Raw genomic sequence first — 20,611 nt, 5'->3', positions numbered from 1 at the left:
CTGACTGCTATGTCTGTAATGGTTTTATTTGGGCATAAATTGGTTTTTCTTTTTTATCAATATTTAGTAACTGGACTTCATTTTTTATTGGATTTATGCGTCACGAAGTTTGAAAATCGATTATACACTGTTCTTATAATTACAAATAATGATTAAAGAAAATAATAACGAATCTAAACACGGTAAATCAAGAACAGGACTATAAAGTGACCACTGTTCACAAATTTTCACAAAGCGCATGAATACGTAAGTAGTTTCTTTTCTGGTGTTACGAATCAACGCCTAGTTTTCTGCATCATATAATGTGATTTTTACTAGTCTAAATGCTCGTAAAATTTCTAATTATATTGTAATACCAGTCGGTGTGTCTGTATCTGTGTTTGTCTGTGTGTGTACGTGTTTGTCTGTGTGTCTGTGCCTGTGTGTGTGTGTTTCGTCAATATTATATGACATGCCTAATTTATTTTTAAAGGTTGCTTACAAACTGAACATCTTTCATATGGTTGTTTGCTCCAGTACGTACAAAAAGTATAAAGTACACTAGGAAAACCTGACTAGTGATTTTACTGCTTTATAGTTTTAGTAAAACATTTATAGATAGGTCATGTTTCCATTTAAACAAAATATGACAGCAAAAAAGGAATATCAATATTAATTGAAAGCAGATTAGAGACTGTGGTGAATTCTAAAAGAAATATTCTTAGGATGTAATTTTTATATGTTTACCTAGAGCTAATTTAATTTGTATAACTATCAATATCTATTTATCTGTAAGTAGTTTTTATTGCAAATTTAAATTTATATAACTATCAATATCTATTTATCTGTAAGTAGTTTTTATTGCAAATTTAAATTTATATAACTATCAATATCTATTTATCTGTAAGTAGTTTTGATTGTAAAGACTAAAAGGAAATGTTACATTTTTTAATTCCTTTTTCACATGGGATTAAAAAAATATTTAAAAGACTCCGTGCATGGGTAGCTATTAGTTCGGCTACCATCCCACAGCCTGCTTACAGAGACAGTTAAATATTTACAAAAATAAATTATGTTATATTTCTAACAATATCACATCTGGATGTTTAAGCGTAATTTACATCCATATCTTATTATCGTTTCTGGAAAATTTCGTTCTGTCCTTATCTCCTCGTATATGCATAGAAAAGTAAAACTTACTTTTTCTTAGTAAAACTTACTTTTTCTTTTCTCTTGTTTCCTTTTACTCCCGAGAATTAGAATGAAACTGCACGATTGTTAACAATTTGGCCTTGATTTGCTCAGATGAACACCTCGTATTCTGGACACTTACTGACAGAATATATATAGAGGAATGTGACATGAGAAATGCATGTATATGTCCCTATATAGAAACAATAGAAGTGTCCTTAAACTGAAACAATAGATGTATGTGCCTTTATACTGAAACAATAGATGTATGTGCCTTTATACTGAAACAATAGATGTATGTGCCTTTATACAGAAACAATAGATGTATGTGCCTTTATACAGAAACAATAGATGTATGTGCCTTTATACTGAAACAGTAGATGTATGTGCCTTTCTACTGAAACAATAGATGTATGTGCCTTTATACTGAAACAGTAGATGTATGTGCCTTTCTACTGAAGCAATAGATGTATGTGCCTTTATACAGAAACAATAGATGTATGTGCCTTTATACAGAAACAATAGATGTATGTGCCTTTATACAGAAACAATAGATGTATGTGCCTTTATACTGAAACAATAGATGTATGTGCCTTTATACTGAAACAATAGATGTATGTGTCTTTATACTGAAACAGTAGATGTATGTGCCTTTCTACTGAAGCAATAGATGTATGTGCCTTTATACAGAAACAATAGATGTATGTGCCTTTATACTGAAACAATAGATGTATGTGCCTTTATACTGAAACAGTAGATGTATGTGCCTTTATACAGAAACAATAGATGTATGTGCCTTTATACTGAAACAATAGATGTATGTGCCTTTATACTGAAGCAATAGATGTATGTGCCTTTATACAGAAACAATAGATGTATGTGCCTTTATACAGAAACAATAGATGTATGTGCCTTTATACTGAAACAATAGATGTATGTGCCTTTATACAGAAACAATAGATGTATGTGCCTTTATACTGAAACAATAGATGTATGTGCCTTTATACTGAAACAATAGATGTATGTGCCTTTATACTGAAGCAATAGATGTATGTGCCTTTATACAGAAACAATAGATGTATGTGCCTTTATACTGAAACAGTAGATGTATGTGCCTTTATACTGAAACAATAGATGTATGTGCCTTTATACAGAAACAATAGATGTATGTGCCTTTATACTGAAACAATAGATGTATGTGCCTTTATACTGAAACAGTAGATGTATGTGCCTTTATACTGAAACAATAGATGTATGTGCCTTTATACAGAAACAATAGATGTATGTGCCTTTATACTGAAACAATAGATGTATGTGCCTTTATACTGAAACAGTAGATGTATGTGCCTTTATACAGAAACAATAGATGTATGTGCCTTTATACTGAAACAGTAGATGTATGTGCCTTTCTACTGAAGCAATAGATGTATGTGCCTTTATACAGAAACAATAGATGTATGTGCCTTTATACTGAAACAATAGATGTATGTGCCTTTATACTGAAACAGTAGATGTATGTGCCTTTATACAGAAACAATAGATGTATGTGCCTTTATACTGAAACAATAGATGTATGTGCCTTTATACTGAAGCAATAGATGTATGTGCCTTTATACAGAAACAATAGATGTATGTGCCTTTATACAGAAACAATAGATGTATGTGCCTTTATACTGAAACAATAGATGTATGTGCCTTTATACAGAAACAATAGATGTATGTGCCTTTATACTGAAACAATAGATGTATGTGCCTTTATACTGAAACAATAGATGTATGTGCCTTTATACTGAAGCAATAGATGTATGTGCCTTTATACAGAAACAATAGATGTATGTGCCTTTATACTGAAACAATAGATGTATGTGCCTTTATACTGAAACAATAGATGTATGTGCCTTTATACAGAAACAACAGATGTACGTGCCTTTATACAGAAACAATAGATGTATGTGCCTTTATACTGAAACAATAGATGTATGTGCCTTTATACAGAAAAAAGTATGTGCCTGATACAGCAACAATATAAGTATGTGCCAGTATGTGCCTTTATACAGAAAGAATAGAAGTATGTGCCCTTATACAGAAAGAATAGAAGTATGTGCCTTTATACAGAAACAATAGAAGTATGTGCCAGTATGTGCCTTTATACAGAAACAAATGAAGTATTGCCTTTATACAGAAACAATAGAAGTATGTTCCTTTATGCAGAAACAATAAAAAAATTGCATTTATACATAAACAATAGAATCATTTGCTTTGTACATAAACAATAGAAATTTGTGTCTTTATACAGAAACAATAGAAGTATAGGTATTTTTTATACAGAAAGAATAGAAAAGCTTATATATGTCTTATATCGGAGCAATAGAAGCATGTCTTTGTACAGAAACATCATAAGTGTGTGTGTCTTATACAGAACATTAGAAGTTTATACAAAAACAACAGAAGTACATGATTTTATACAGGAACAATAGAAGTTAAAGCCTTTACACAGGAACAATAGAACACAGGAACAATAGAAGTTAAAGTCTTTACACGGGAACAATAGAAGTTAAAGCCTTTACACAGGAACAATAGACGTTAAAGCCTTTACACAGGAACAATAGAAGAGTATGCTTTTATTGACACCTTAATTTGTAAAGCGTGTAGTTCTGTATTGGAGTGTCGATAGAAGTTTTAATTAAAATTGATATACATTGCTGTTTAATGCTATATGAATCGATGATCTTTCTTGTTTATTTGATCGTATAAACATATAAACATATGAATTAATACATAACCAGACAAGTATGGAAAGGTATATTTTAAAATTATAATAGATTTGTATATATTGTTCACTTGGAGGGCTACTATTGTTATTAAAGAAGAAGATTACAAATTAAATCGAGTCTCTTTTCTTACGTGTCAGTTTTGTGGACTGCCATCAGAGTAACAATTTATTGCCGCAAATATACACCATTTCTACACAAATGTCTTAGACTTACTGAGAAATCAGTACATGACCAGAAATTGATATATAAATAATGTAAAACAAAACAAAACAAGGACCAAAAATAAAAAGCCATAAACAGACACGAGGTAGTGTCATATTTATATTTATCTACTTCTAAGCACTGAAATATCGGTGATTTCACAAATAACAAAAAATGTTGATCTTGACATTGCATGTCATATAAGGCGGAGAAATAACCGTAGTGTACTTGTTCAACCATTCACCGGTATAAGTGTCTGTGTGAAGCCGTCTCGGTTCTTTGATTGACTGAAGATATCAGCATGGTAGTAGAGAAACTTTGACATTGCTAGAATTAGCTCAAAATATAATTTTCATATGTAGAAAAAGGACCAACCGCTGCTTTTGTACCACATTGCCCCTTGCCGCTGAATTCAAGCTTTTACAATCGTGTTTCTGTCATTTGTGCCCAAGTATTCGTCTTTCTTTCTGTAAGGGATGTAAATTTTAAATTAACTTTACCTACTTACCTACCTGGGGCTCCGAGACGCCGAGTGGTCTAAAGCGCTCACCGTTACGAATCACTGTCATCTCACCTCTGTCTGCGTGGGTTCGAGACTCGGGTTCGGCTAATGTGAGTATGTGAGAAAGCTTGCCAGTAGCTTCTCGTGGGTTGGTGGTTCTTTCCGGGGTTATTCCTCCACCATTTATGCTGGCCACCATGTATAGCGTATTTCGTGCTGGAAAATGGCGTTAAACCCTACACCACCAACAACAACAACCTACCCACCTGCACGTCAAGCCATGATTTCCTCAGGAAATATTCATATTCGACATGTGCTACCAATATAACTTGTAAAAACTGTACATTTTAAATGCATCATAGGTTAAAGAAAATAACTGCTTTTGCGTTTTACATTATTTATATATCAAATTAGCTTTACAGTCCATCTGACGACAAAAATAACATTCGAATGCATCTAATTGTATTAAGAAATAAAAAAATATAAGTATAAAATAAAACATACGTTTATGTTGAGAGAAATATAAGACAACGATACGGATTATAGTACGTTGATATGCTTATATATATATATATATATATATATATATATATATATATATATATATATATATATATATATATATATATAATCTAAATGTTTCATTTATAGAGACAGGTGACAATAACCATTCATGATTGCTTGTAGAATAAATTAATATATAAGTCATTCGTACAGCTCAAAAAACACTCGTTGTTTGTTTAACAAAATTTGTTCTTAAAAATAATTTTGAAACAATTTTAACGAACTTTTTTCAACAAAACCAAAGCTGTACCATTTGGCTCTTCTAAAACTAATGCCTATGCAAATCACATAAATATTCTACAGGGTAAATAAATTACTTCCCAACATCCAGTGAGGAAATAGAAGTATGATATAACCTTTATCTGCTGTCGTGTAACAGACATCATAAGTTGAATAACACCGTAAAAAACAAATAAACTTTCGGAATATCTTTACGTCTAAATATGCAGGAAAAAAACTCAGAATGGTAAAAAGTAATTCTTGATTGTCTCTGTTTCAAACAGCAGGCACTTACAAATATTAGGCTGGGAATTTCACGGGTTTACGTGTCTGCGTGCATGGCGCGTATCACAGGAAAGTGATTTTCCAGAAAATGATTATTCATTTTGGAATTTTATGGAAGTGTGGTTTTGCAGTTTTCTTTTTTATTGTATTAATTCAGAAGAATACGTCTCTTTCAAAAGCATTCATTCTGCTCTTTTGGGATCAAGTGAGGGTAGAAAATCTAATTTAAACGTGTACCGCATCACTGTGTTAATGAGTTAAGTGGATTTTGCTTACTTTCCTGCCGAGATGGGCGCGCTGTGGCCAGGTCTGAGCTTTGATCATATGAAATTGAATAAAGATTCTTTATCTCCATCAAAAGATTCTGCTCCTATTTAAAACCATCCACTCTCATCTCCATTAATATGTGACGGAATATTAGAACTGCTTTTCCAGCGACGATGGCGGTGGTGTAAAAAAAAAAAACAATAGGATCCCCGGGTTGCCGAGTGGTCAAAGCGCATGACTTTACCTATTGCTACCATCTCATCTAACCTCTGTCAGCGTCGTTCGAGTCTCGGTCTCCGCCAGTGTGGGTATGTGAGAAAGCTTACAGCTTCCAGTGTATTGGTGGTTGCTACTGGGGCTTTCTTATTCTTCCTCCAACAGTTTTACTGGCCGCCATGTATAGCCTATCTTGCGCTGAGAAATGGCGTCAAACCCCAAAACAACAACAACAACATAAACAATAATGTTTGGATTTGTGTTAGAATCATGGTTACAAATAGCTTAATCAAAGCGTGCTAGGTTACATTGGGTAAGGGAAATAATCCATCCCAAACCTCTTGATCAGTCCTATATTTCATGCATTGATTGCTTTCCGATTGCTGATACTCCAAAGCATTCCGTTTTCTTCTCGACCGCTCCGGTGGCCTAGTAGTTAGAGCGTCTGCGGGAGGTCGTGGGTTAGATCCTCGGCCGATTCATACCAAAGACATAAAAATGGTACTTACAGCTGCCTCGCTTGGCGCTCCGCATTAGGAAGTTAGTGTTAGGACTGGTCGGCTTGGTGTCAGGATAATGTGGCTGCATAGGACATCATGTTACTTGTCTGCGGCAAGATTCCTTAGTGCTAGACATCACTATAAACTGCCACACTGCATACATCGTAGCGATATGACTGAAAAATTGTTAAAGTTACGTTAAAAATCCAAGTCACACACCCAACGCATTCCGTCAAACCCATCAATATATTTTTGCAATCGGACCACCTAGGCGTATTATTGACCGAAGAGCTGCAATGTCTTTTTGATGATATGTCAAAAGTAGATGGTCCGGTTAGATTGCGATTTCTTTTGGGCGAAGAAATTTCTTTTTAACAAAATGTGTAAGCCATATATTCGCTGTACTTTTCTGTGTCACAAGACTCTCCGAGGATGTCCGCACGTGAAGCAATCGATGACTGTTTAAACAAATTTAATAATTGTCTTTCCATTAAACAGATGGTGTCTTCATAAGCAATTGGAGATAATAAATGTAATATTGATATTTGCTTTCATTTATGATCATTTATGCTTTATTGTGCAATGTTTGGGGAATATTTTGTATCAGCGGTCTACTTGTATGTGAATATTTTTTTTTTAAGAAACAGCATCTAAATATCCTTGATTGGGGACAAGTGTATATCCGATTAAAATTTCATTTTACCAATATTCTTCTTTCTTTGCGTGATAGCTTTATGAAGTACGTTAGAAGTATACTGTAACCTAGAAAAAAAAAGAACTATAAAGAAGCTGTTATCATAGTCATCTTCCTTGCCATTATCTTCATCTTCATCATCATCTTCATCACCACCTTCAGCATAAACATCCATCTCTCTTTCTGGTAGTGGTTTGATTTACACTCTGCTAATCTTTCCGCTTATTTTGTGATGATAGAGTTGACACGTCTAAGAAACAACCATTACAATACGTCTGGGAAAAGAAATAACTGTTATGGCAGTTATGTTTTCCAGAAACCAGTTCTTCGTTCCCAATAGCGGGCGATGTCTGTCAAAATCAGCTGTCTGTTTCAGTCAATCACCTGTGCAACTGTATGAAATCAACAACCTTAAATGAAAGCAGGCCTGAAAGGCATGTTGGTATATCTAGTTGAGTTAACATATGCCAAGAACCAAAATATTTTAACAAAGACTTCTTAGAAACAAATTTTATTGCCAGGTTGTGTGTTTGGATCCGCTAAAGAACCGTATAGAGGTTTACTGTTACTACTAAAAATATTCTATGAATTCACCCAGCGTTTTGCATTTTTGCATTGTGGAATTTTAGTGGTGAAATTTATTGACCTGAATATAACATAATTGTCTTGTTTCTTCTCTAAATATGTGTTGGTTATACATTTCTGAGATGATATCGATGGAGAGACCTATTTAATTTCATATTGTATACCCTAAAATTATGGTTATTTAGGATAAAGAAACGTTTAATACATTCTTCATTTATTATCCGCAACTTTCAGTGAAAATCGGATCATAACAATTGGAAGAGAAGTTTATTTTTTATTTACTCCCTCTCTATAAAGTGTCTTGAAAGAAACACAAATTTGTAACAAATATTAAAATAGTTTGACTCCCGAATTTATAAATGTTTAATTAATGTATGGGTATATATCTTACTGTAGTTTAATAACTTTTGTTATAAACTTTATTTATTGATCTGAAATTTATTCTACAATTTATACAACCATTAACCACAACTTGCATATTATTTTTCCATATACTTCTTTATTAACCACATCTACAACAAGCGGTCTCTGTATAATAAATTTACTAGGATAATAAATGAAGAATATGTGATGTAAATGATCAAAAAGGTGCATGGTATAAACATAACAAAAGTCTTTAATACAATCCACAGAAAATGTAACATTACATCAGTCACGTATCCGTGGGTCTCAAGAGGCAGTGAAATCAATCACGACATCCGCATCCTTTCGTCTTGAAAACAAAATATTGGGATGTGTTGGAGAGGCAGCCATTTTTAATTTCATTTATGAAAACGAACATATCACGTGATGGGATCGCGTTACAGTGTCAGATTAAAAAGATACTTTCAGCTGAAGATATATATCTTACGTTGGATATGGTTAACTGACCTGCTATTCAGCCAATATACAGGTGTTTAAAAAAAAAAGGATTTAAGGTAGCTTACGACTTTGTTGCGTAAGAATTTGCGTTCTTTGCTTTCCTCCAAACTGGAACAGCAATCCGCCTCATATATCTGATGTACATTTAGGCTTGACAGAAAATTCCGAGGTAGATTTAAATGATGTTTGGACATTTTATATATTACTATCTACACCGAGAAAGTAGTTTCTCTAATGAATTGGCGACTAATATTAAATAATTGTTGTTGTTGTGGGGTTTAACGCCATTTTTCAGCACGATAGATATTAAATAATGCTAAAATGTGTAGTGTAAGAACATATTTTTATGCTTTATACAAAACTATTTTCAACACTGAACTTCGTGATTCACTAACGAATTACGTATACATTAGATTTGGAAACATTTTTATGGAACAAAATTGTATTACATAATTTTTTTTGTATTTAAGAAGACGAATTGTAAACATCGTTTTGTACAGCGAAATCTTATTTCAAAGACATTTTTAGTCTCTCTCTCTCTCTCTCTGCCATTCTTATATCGTTTACATGGTAAGTAAGCAGAAAGCTTTCGAAATATGAATATCTTATATAATAGGAGTCAGCAACTGCAGAGGTAGCACGAGTCTTTTAAAGTGTCAACTCTTCAAAAATAACATTTTATATAACGCAGTATGAGTTAACCGTTAGAGAAAAGGCTGGTCTGTGGAGTGTTTCTGTGTGGGAGGAGAGTTTATTCTGACAGTTATGGCCGCCATGTTTGCTCCGTATCTTACACTACATCTGTCACTTTTCAAACCAAGCTGGTCTGGAATTTTTAGATGATTTGTTACTTTCTCAAACAATAAAGACTTGCCTGCCCACCCGCGTTATGCTACTTGTTAATTGTTCGGCCAATGGAGAGTCGTTCTGGATTTGTGTGTGTGTGTGTGTGTGTGTGTGTGTGTGTGTGTGTGTATATATATATATATATATATATATATATATATATATATATATATATATATATATATATATATATATATGTGTGTGTGTGTGTGTGTGTGTGTGTGTGTGTGTGTGTGTATGTATGTATGTGGTAGTAAAGATTGTTTCGTAAGATCTTGAAAGCAATTTGGCCATGACGAAAGTTTGGTCATGAATGAAGGCTATGGCGGAATTCAAATTAAAGAGACCAAAAAATCCTCCGCTAACGAAAGTTATAAATACAAAAGCGTGAATAAAGAAGAAAATAAAAGAAAAGAACATACCATTAAATATATGTCTTGAGCTGAATAACATATTTCCAATATTAAAAAAAAAAAAACAATTTCTCTGCAGAAACATTTTCAACAGATATTAGTGTCTAATATATTGTAAAATATTAGTGTCGATTTTGTATAAGGATTTTCAATGGACGCAGCATGCCATTATCTGGCATGGTTAGGGGTAATTTGTAACTTCTTCTTACGCGCCATGTTAGTGGCACGCGAGGTGTAGATTAGGCGCAAGACACCGTTCCCACAGCGGGAGGGCGACATTTGTGAGATTTAGCCTGATTTGGACGTGATTTATTATCCGGCAAATCTAGAGAGAAAAGCAGTAATATTCGGCGCTGGCAGATTAATTTCCAACCATAATAAAGAAATCATCAAGAAGTTACAATGTTAGTTTGACAAGTTATGAAATTAAGGGCGAACTGACCGTTCTTGTCTCCTTTCTCTGAGAAATATTAATAAATTTTGGAGGCTAGACGTGTTGGTTAGGTATCTCGAGAAGCTGTTGACATATTTACCTCAATAACAAAGAAAGTTAAAGCCAAAGAAATTTGGTACTGAAGTAGGATTATTGGAGCCTTATTTTCCTCCTGTTCCTTATTTTCCCAAGTTCACTAGAATTCTGAAATGATGATTGGATAATTTTTATTAAAAAAAGTCACTTTTATCGTTAGCAATAATTTATTTGCAGAAAGTAGCGGGCTTAAATAAATTGATGGACGGATATATATATATTTAAAAGGAAGGAAGGACTGATAGACAGACATACAGACAGGCAGATAGATAGATATATAGATAGATAGAGCGATATATAGATTATACAGTAAAGCAGTGTAGAGAACAAAAACTTCTAATTGTAGTGGAGACCAGAATTTTGCGAACTGTTTCAAAGAGCATTTAGCATGCTTAAAATTTATCATGCTTAAAATTATCGAACACATAAATCTGTTTAACATTTGGGATTGGGATTAAGATTTGGGATGAATTATTTGGGATGACTTATTTGGGATGACTTAACACCAAACCTTGACAGTAATGTCAATTAACATAAAAGCTACAAACTCCGACGTGAATTTTTTTCAATATAATTTTTATCATTTTCATTGATTTTTAAGCACGGAGGAGAGATGGAAAGAAGAGATAGATGCACATGTTTTTCATATTTTATCAGTACAACTGGATAATTAAAAATCTAAAAATCTCAATGTTCTATACCATTTAATGTAAAAGTTTAGATAATGGATACATTATTAGCTTGTAATACGATTAGATAATTGGATAAAATACTAGCTATAATACATTTAAATAATCGGATACAATATCAGCTGTAATACTTTTAGGTAATGGGATCAAAATTAAGTATAATACGTTTCCGTGGTGACAAAAAATATCAGTTTGAGAATGTTGTAATAAGTACTTTATTGTCGACAACGCTGTTTCCTTTTAATGTACGCAATATAGTAAACGTAATAAAATTATATATGATTATGGCACTGATCTCTCAATACTGAATACTAAACAAAATTCTAGAAAATTTGTTCATAAAATTTAAGGCGTTAGAAACGTCAGCTGCCAAGCTGGTGCGTATAGATTACAGTCTCCTCGACAATTTATACGCGTTTTTGCTTGGTACAAGTTTTTTTTTATTTTCTTCTTTTTCAAATTTGCATCTAAGTTCGTCAAACCAGGCAGCCGAGTTATAAAAAAGTAATTTTAAAAATTCCGTTTAAACGCCTGCAGTAATTCAAAAACGAATTCTCTGGAACAGCATTGTTTCATCTGTCTTTTTGGGCAAATGTGATACTACTGCCGGAAACAGGTCTGGCAGTTGACGGAACCATAGCGACAGGTGCACGTGGCAGCGGTATCGAAAGTTCTATCATCATAAATGACCGTATTCAAGATTTATAGTTCTAATAAAATTGGCATCGAGTGTTAAATTTTATTCCTTCGTGGTTTGGTTTTCTCACAGAAGAGAGAATGCTTAATCGTCGGTAGCAATCTAGAAGACCATGCTACATTGATATCCGTGTATTTTCATTGACTGTCGCATGCTCATGAGTTTTGGAATTTTCCTCCATCTAGTTATCGCCGAAATGACAAATTGCTTGCAAGATTCTTTCCCGCCACACACATGAACTGCAGTAAAAAAAAAAAAAAAAAAGCATGACAAGATCAGCACGTAATGTGAAGTCAAGATTACCCTTACCACAGACAACTCAGGATGAAATGTTTCAGACACGTCCGGTTAAAAAAAAAAATCCGTTAACATCAGCTGCCCAATACATCGCTCAAATATTTGACAGCTGGAGTAAATCACACATTTTTATTTTCCAACTGAAGACAGTAAATAAACAAAATCTGAGATAACAGCCACCAACGATGCTGGGTGACGGGATTCGGTGGAAATCGTGCATTTCTGTGGGCAAATATGTAGGCAAATCAATTACCTATAACTGAAGCGTGAAGTATACAGCTTGAGAATGGCGCAACTTTGTTTCATTCAAAAAATCCAAAAAGGCGGTGTCAAGCTCATGTCTTTTGAATTTTTAATATGATATGGAAGTGTTGCATATGTAGCTTTTATTAATGCTAGAAAATATTATAAATGTTGCTCCCAATGAACACAGTAATTCTATTTTGGTCGCATTCACAATGGGCGTGTATCTTTGAAATTAAAAAGCAACTAAAATTGTGTTTGCTTTGAGAATTGAATCTATATTTGGCGAAAACGTTTTTATTTGTCATCTGTCAGAAAGTGTAATTGACGAAGTTTGTGCAGTCACCTTCTCAGAAAGACCCTATCGTAAATCAACATAAACTTGCATCGATGATCAGATAAAATGTTGGCGCATTTTGACATTTTCGTAGAGAAACTAATGCTTTAACAAAGCCCAATTCATATTTAGTTTCAAATACGATAATACAAATTCCCATAATTCGTCTCCAGTTTGCCTGAGTACTCACCATAATACTTATGGAATACGTTAATTTGGAACTGTCTTTCTAGCATAATCATTCGTTTTCGTAAGCGAGATACGACTGAATTCTTCTTCATTTATTACTGTCTTCCTAAAATAATAATTTGTTTTAGTCAGCAAGATACGAATCAATCCTTTTCTTAAAGGTAACCAGATATACATTTCACAATGTGAACAGATTGCAGTGAAAGAGGAAAATTATTTGTACCTTGTAATATTTTTTCCGAATATTTCGAATATATTCGAATGCCAGTGATAAAGGCCATCCTAGTTTAATATCGTCAACGAACACAAAACAGCACATTATATCGGGAGGGGGGGGGGTGCAAAACCAATCCGTCTAATTTCTTTGGTATTGAACTAATCTCATACGCAGCCTTGTCACAAACAATTCTGTAGAATGGAAATTCATGTTTATTTGATCCTCATGAAATACTTTTAGGAGTAGCGTGCATATTTTTTTGTAGTTAGTTTTTCTGCGAAAATGGAAAAATGTGCAAAATTGTTATGTGATCAGCGACGCAAGCAACACCGCCCCCAGCCCCCTCCTCCAGCAACCAGCAATCACCAAAACAAAAAGAACAACAACAAACAGTAGAACACAGGGTTCGGCACATTCTGTCTACACCGTCCCTTGAGATACCAATCACTTAAAGTTAGTATGGCGATTTAGATGACTGCATTAATGCCTGCAATTTTCTAAATCTTGGGAACACTGATAAGTACTGAAAATCCAGGGTGATTTGTGGTTTTTGCTGTATTTTTCTGAATATTTGTTTTTTAAATTTAAGATTGGCTTCAGCCTTTATTTCCCTCGTTTGAATATGAACTTTTATTCAGTGTCTGTTGTTCTAATATCCTTAAAGTTTTCCGAACGACTGATCTGCTATGCAAATGTTTGTCGTTTAGCTATGCTACGACACATGCCTACATCTGACAACAAAATTATAACAAAAATATTAAGAACTTGCAAACAACCCTCATATAAACCGAAACCTAGGTCACCCGTCCGCTTCAGCTTTCATCGTTTGGCAATGGAATGTCAAACCATGAGGATGCCAAATATCATTTTTAATTCAAAGATGATAACAAATTATGTCAGCAGGGATGACTATCGTAATGACATCGTATGTGCATAATGGCCTATGGTCTTTTTGACTCATGTACGTTATGGCGTCTTGATATAGATGCTGTTAACACTTTATAAAGGGGTGAGATAAAAGCGTATACCCTTGATGCAAACAAATCGCAGGGAAGCGGATTTTTTTTTTTACCCGAGTCAAAGCTACTACCGATCACCAACAGACTTATCGCTGGCACGTGTAATAAGCAATATTTCGTAGTTTTTTTCTTCTTCTTTCTGATCAGTCAAATTATGGTAAGCAATCGTCGCTCAAACATCGTATAACCATCACGGGAGCACGCGAGGGTGCTATAACATTAAAAACAGTTCGCCATAAAAATAAACCACTGTCTGCACGAAGTGTCTGACCCAGGGCCAGCCTCATTTTAACCGTCATTTATGTTATTTTGTCAATATGTTTTTGCGGAATTATCGATATTTGTACTCTGATATCCCTTTGATTTGTTAGCTTGAACATGACGTTTCTATTTTATCCGTATAATTGTCAACTTTTTCAAAATAATATTTAATCGAAAAAAAATCCGTTCTGCACGTGTATAGAATATTTTGCCATGGGTGGCAGTTCTTATCCTTGCAATAAATGGATGTCCCCTCTGTGGTGGTGGGGGGTAAGATTCCACTGGGTGGCAGTTGCTATCCTTGCTGTAAGGGGAGGCCTCCTACTGTGGGGGTTAGATTCCGCTGGGTGTCAGTTGTTATCCTTGCTGTAAGGGGAGGTCCCCACTGTGGGGGTAAGGTTCCGCTGGGTGTCAGTTGTTATCCTTGCTGTAAGGGGAGGTCCCCACTGTGGGGGTAAGGTTCCGCTGGGTGGCAGTTGTTATCCTTGCTGCAAGGTGAGGTCCCCACTGTGGGTATAAGATTCCGCTGTATTTTCTGAATTTTATTTCGAGTCCCTTAAGTATTACTACATTAATTATATTCCATATATATTTCCTTAATTTTTCCACCTTTATTATGATCTCCATTCATTAGTTGTCTGTTTAGGTGTTCAAGACGATCTATAGCACAACATCCAAAAGTCAGTAGAGGGTATTTTTTATATATATTCTGGCTTTAACTTGGACACAACATCCCAAAATTATATAACACGTGCTTTGAGAATGCGTGGTTATCTTTGACATGGTTGTAGGTTAAGCGGAAGTCAAACGTGTACCGTGAAAATAATTCATGTCAGACGTGTACCGTGGAAATGATTAATGTTACACGTGTGCCGTGGAAATAATTATCTTAAATGCTCTCAAAACACAATTTTATTCATTTAGTGAAAAATGGTTTCGTGCATAAATTCTATGCCAATATGTGCGATCCGCTGTTTACAAGTATTGAATAATAAATAATACGCTCAGTGACATACATACATATATACATACATACATACATACATACATACATACATACATACATACAGTCAGAAAAAAACCTCGTCACTAAAAGGGTTATAGCTCTACGTAGTTAACTTTGGATTTATGGCATAACTGGTCTTAATGAAATATGAATGACAGATTTTTGGCATGTTAAGTGATCTAACAGATATTAAACTCATCTCTCCTTCATTCTCTCCCACCCTCCTCACATGCTGACACTCGATTCCAGAAAGTGTTGAAGTGTTACGTATTCAAACTGAAGACAAACAAACCGCCATTGCAATTAAGCCGCCATATTTCATCAGCCATAGCTGCTCTGCGCACCAATCCCATCAACACCAGGCGAATCATCGGCATCCCGTGGGATTGTTTCCTTGTCATGGATTGACTTATTTCACTTCTCGTTCATAGCCATGGCCCAGCGTATGGTACACTTTTGTAAAAATAAAAAAATTATGAAAGATGTAAAAAGTATTTAATATCAATTCAAATACAACCAGTTTTGTTAGATAAAATGTTCGACATTGATCAAAATAGAGATTCGAAAGCATTAAAAGATTTGTTATGTTAGTTTTGAATTAAAAGACGAAATTGGCACGCATGGGTTGATATATATATATATATATATATATATATATATATATATATATATATATATATATATATATATATATATATATGCAGCGCATATTGAGCAGATTGGAAAAAGACGTCTTCATTGCAATGAATCATCATTTTTTCTATTTATTATAACAAACATAAGCGCCTGATAAAATATTCCATAACATCATCGGAAATCGAAATCGGCGTTTACCCATGTTGATGATTGTTAATTGGCGTGAACAACTAATTGACTTATTTAACTAACCGTTTACAGATTAGCGTTAGATTTTATTAGACAAGCTATAAAAGTAGATATATCTTTTTAATCGAATTCATTGAAAAGATGGAGAGAGTTTTTGAATGGGTCAAACACTCGCCTGGATAAAAGGAAACTTCAAATGATAGAGATATCACTGCCACTAATGCAGAAAGTTTTCAAACCTATATATATATATATATATATATATATATATATATATATATATATATATATATAGAGAGAGAGAGAGAGAGAGAGAGAGAGAGAGAGAGAGAGAGAGAGAGAGAGATACATATAAAGAATAAATAAATATGTAACTGTAAACTCCCCCGTTCCACCTGTTTTGTTTTGTTTTGCTACTATGGGAGAGATTATGGTGGCTCAATAGCTGTTACATAACAAGGCAAACAGGCAACCGGTCTCGAACTACCTAATGTCAACAAGTGCCGTCTCAGATATCATGGCGCGGCTTGGATGACTTAGAAAATAAGCAATTATACCTCCCAAAGTGTGAGGAACTGTTAGCATTTCCTAATATGTTTGTAAATAGCCAGTGTCTTGATTTTGAATGATTTGAAAAGCATGGGCATCTCTGCGGACAGAAAAATATAAACAAAACTGCCGAAAATTCAATGGTGTTCTGCATGTCTCCTGAATCTGAGAGTTGTCACGTCAAATTTTTGCCGATTTCTTTCAGTGTGTGAATTCTGCTGTATTTGCATATAGCTTTAGTCTTGTTTTAATACTTAATGATGCACTCAAATATCTTTTTTACTGTTCACACACACTTTTTATCAAAACACACTGGTCATCACCAAACTTCATAATTTGCATATTTACCAATCATCGCCTAGTGAACGCTTCCGAACTGTATAAAGAATATTTGAAGAAATTAAAATAGATCTCCCCGAAAATCGCATACAAAGTGAAAACCCTTTCTGAAAGTTATTTGATATATTTTGCTTCCATGCTAATATTTCATTAGTTTCGGTCTTAAATATAAGATTTCTCACTAATATTAAATTATGAAATAATATTGTTTGAAAATGTTTAGAAAGTATTCCGGCCACTGTGATTAAAAGGACAGGTACAATAGCAAAGAAGTTAACCCTTGTTATGAGATCATTTCCTGTATTCTTGTAGTTTTTTTAAGCACAAAACTCGAAATGGACCCCTCAATTCAAGGTTAAATTCCCAAAACTATTGACATCAAATCCCTGTCGTCGGTATTGTTAGGCAATCTATAGCTTATATAAATTCAAGAATATCACACACATTTTGTGAGACTATAATTCTAGCCGTTATTCTGAGCTGATGTTTAAATTGTCGATTTGTTTCCTTCGTGTGGGCTTGTCTTCAAGTTGTGTGCTTGAAAGCGTACGTGAATTTCATACGATATCTTATAATGTTTCTCTTTGTCGCACAGGCCACATATCTGATGATCACCATGCCGAGATGATGGCGAGGGAGGGATATGCCACAGGTCATCCTCCGCGACAGAAAAGAGTGCGCACTTCTTTCAAGCACCACCAGCTGAGAACAATGAAATCCTATTTTGCCCTAAACCACAATCCTGACGCAAAAGATCTTAAACAACTGGCACAGAAAACGGGACTCTCCAAACGAGTGTTACAGGTATATTTATAGTCACTGTACCTACTTTGTTTTAAAGAGATCGTTTAATAATGACTTTTGTCTGCTAAACCATCGAATTCTTTTTACTGTAGTTCTGGTACTTTTTGAAATAATGCTGAAAATTAATTTCTTTAATTTGGCTGACTTTCTAATATGCAACTTTTTCGTTGCATAATTTTAACTTCTTTAAGTCGCTCGGAAAATGTTGATATTCTTTGTTAGCCTGCTGCAAGTATGCATCGTTTTCAAAGAAAGTATGTATGTACATCCGTCGCTATATCAAGAAAAGAGACTTTATACGACGAGAAAAGATGGGTGTATACGATACGCTTGAATTCCAACAAAAACAATGGACATCACCACAGTAATGGTGCTAGTATTGCCCTGACTGAAGTCATTTTGATTCCAGAATAGGCGCTATTTTCAATTTTTCTTTTAGTTTACAATCGTCATCAGACTTATAAAATACAATATTTATCAATAGCTTCTCAGAATTGTACTTATATATTCTTATAGTAGTAGTGTTCTTACAACGCCTATCGAGTGCCCTCATAGACAGTCGCATTTGTCTAAATTGATCTTCTAGGTTCACAAAAACCAAATACCTGTGAAAAACTCTCAGACGTCCCTGGGCAGACCTTTAAGGATCGAAGCCAAAACCGTGTTGGTTGAAACAGCGGCAATTGATCTTGGAGCATGAATGTGCAGAAATCCAGCAAAAGTTTGTTTTGGCATCTAATCATTTGTAATTGTCTCTTTTCAGGTATGGTTTCAGAACGCACGTGCCAAACATAGGAGGAATATGCTAAAGCAAGACCCAGAGAAGAACACAGAGTCAGAGAACAAGGTTCCGGAGGAGAAAAAAGAGGAGTCGGATAACACGGAAAGAAGTCATTCACCTTCCATGTCAGATGGCCTTAGTTCTAGTCATTCCGTCTCTGACCTCCAAGACAGTACAATTGAACACGACCACTCCAGTGACAGTCTGTCGGACCTGTTCACCGATACAGTCCACACCATGAACGCCGAGGACATGACCATGAGTTCTTGATGAAGTTTATTTCTCTCTAAAATAATGATTGTTATGGATACTGTTAAAGCTCAGCCTACTGCGTGATCTTTGAACACATGTACACCATTTGAAAAAACTTGGTCGGTTTCTATCATGTCCTGACTGATCGAAGAGCGCATTTGGATATTTTGGACTACTTCTGAACGTTATTCATCTACACTTGACCAAAAACAATTTTCATTTTAATTTCATAATTACTTATAATTATTTGCATGTCAATTATGATGCAAAGTATGAATGGAAGAACTCTGAAATAATGCAGTCATCTGTTGACAAATTAGATGCGAAGTGTACTATATCTCTTAAAAGGATAACCTGAAGCCAAATCCATCGGAACATTACAGAAGTCACTATCCATTCTGCGTTTCATTGGGACTACTCCTGTCTTTGCGATTGTGATAATATGTATTTTGTTAAGAACTTAGGTGTGAAGTAGGTCTACACTCTAACATAATTATTCCCACGTAATAAACCTATGCAAGACATTTGATACAACCAGGAACAGAAACCAACCATGTCAATTAGCGATACGTGGTTCTTGAATAACAAAGTGGTTCCAACAGGAAAGGAGATTTGGGTCAGCACTGGCTAAGTCCAAGTAAGTCTTCGATGGATGGCTTGGACACAGTGCAATCAACAAAACGGCCGTGTTTTATTGAATATGTATGATCTAAAAATTAGAATTGTAAAATAGTCAAATTGTATTGTCATGATTTGAAGAAGGAAATGATATCCTGCTAGTCATAACTGAATTTTACAGGCTATATCAATACAAATTGTATAGGAAAATACTAAATACTGGCGCCCTAGAGGATTCATTGTACCCGTTAGATAATCTCCTTTGATTAAGAACACTCGGAAGATTGTATCGGGTAAATAAGAAAACAAGTTAAAACATATTAAGTTCCGTTTTCAATGATGTAACTATAGAAATAATACTGAAGATCTTTCACATGTTTGCAATAGTATAAATGATATACATCAATGAGAAATTGCTTTCTTTTGGCATGCAATACGGGCAGTCATTGTGAGGATACAAAAATCCTAATGGAGTTTATGAAAGAAACTTTGAAGGCATTATTGCATGCAGATTAACAGTTGATATAGTGCTATGGTTAATGTATATACGCCTTAACTGGGTCTGATTGAGGCTCTTGATGATGCAAAAATATTTCTTTTTATGTTTCTGCTGTGTAAAGCCCTAATACAAAATTTTATGCCATATTTTGCTTTATGAACGACGGCAAATTAGGGCAGGGCAAAGTTATTTTACTTATCTAAATGTAATATTTAAAAATAAAATGTTCTATCTTTTTATTTTTTCTTCTTTCTTTTTCTTAAGCGCTACAGATCCATTAAACCACGATGGAAGATTGTTGTATTTCGAAAAATGGTCCATTTAACATAAAAACAGCAACACTTAAGCGACGGCTTGTTGGTA

General features: G+C 34.4%; 1 protein-coding gene across 1 annotated transcript in view; it reads left to right on the top strand.

Annotated features, from left to right (window-relative positions):
• Window positions 1-20,487, top strand: part of LOC149780212 (LIM/homeobox protein Lhx9-like) — a 51,430-nt gene extending 30,943 nt beyond the window's left edge. Inside the window, exons 4-5 of the mRNA XM_089936970.1 lie at window positions 17,890-18,098; window positions 18,862-20,487. Of these exons, the coding sequence (XP_089793096.1) occupies window positions 17,890-18,098; window positions 18,862-19,149 (497 nt within the window). The 3' untranslated portion in view covers window positions 19,150-20,487. The remainder of the gene's footprint in view (window positions 1-17,889; window positions 18,099-18,861) is intronic.
• The last annotated feature ends 124 nt before the right edge of the window (window positions 20,488-20,611 follow it).

The sequence above is a fragment of the Sinohyriopsis cumingii genome, chromosome 16, assembly GCF_028554795.1.
Source record: "Sinohyriopsis cumingii isolate HCF-2022 chromosome 16, ASM2855479v2, whole genome shotgun sequence".
Taxonomy (NCBI): domain Eukaryota; kingdom Metazoa; phylum Mollusca; class Bivalvia; order Unionida; family Unionidae; genus Sinohyriopsis; species Sinohyriopsis cumingii.
The sequence above is the reverse complement of the archived record's forward strand: the minus strand, read 5'-3'. Positions and strand labels throughout refer to the sequence as shown.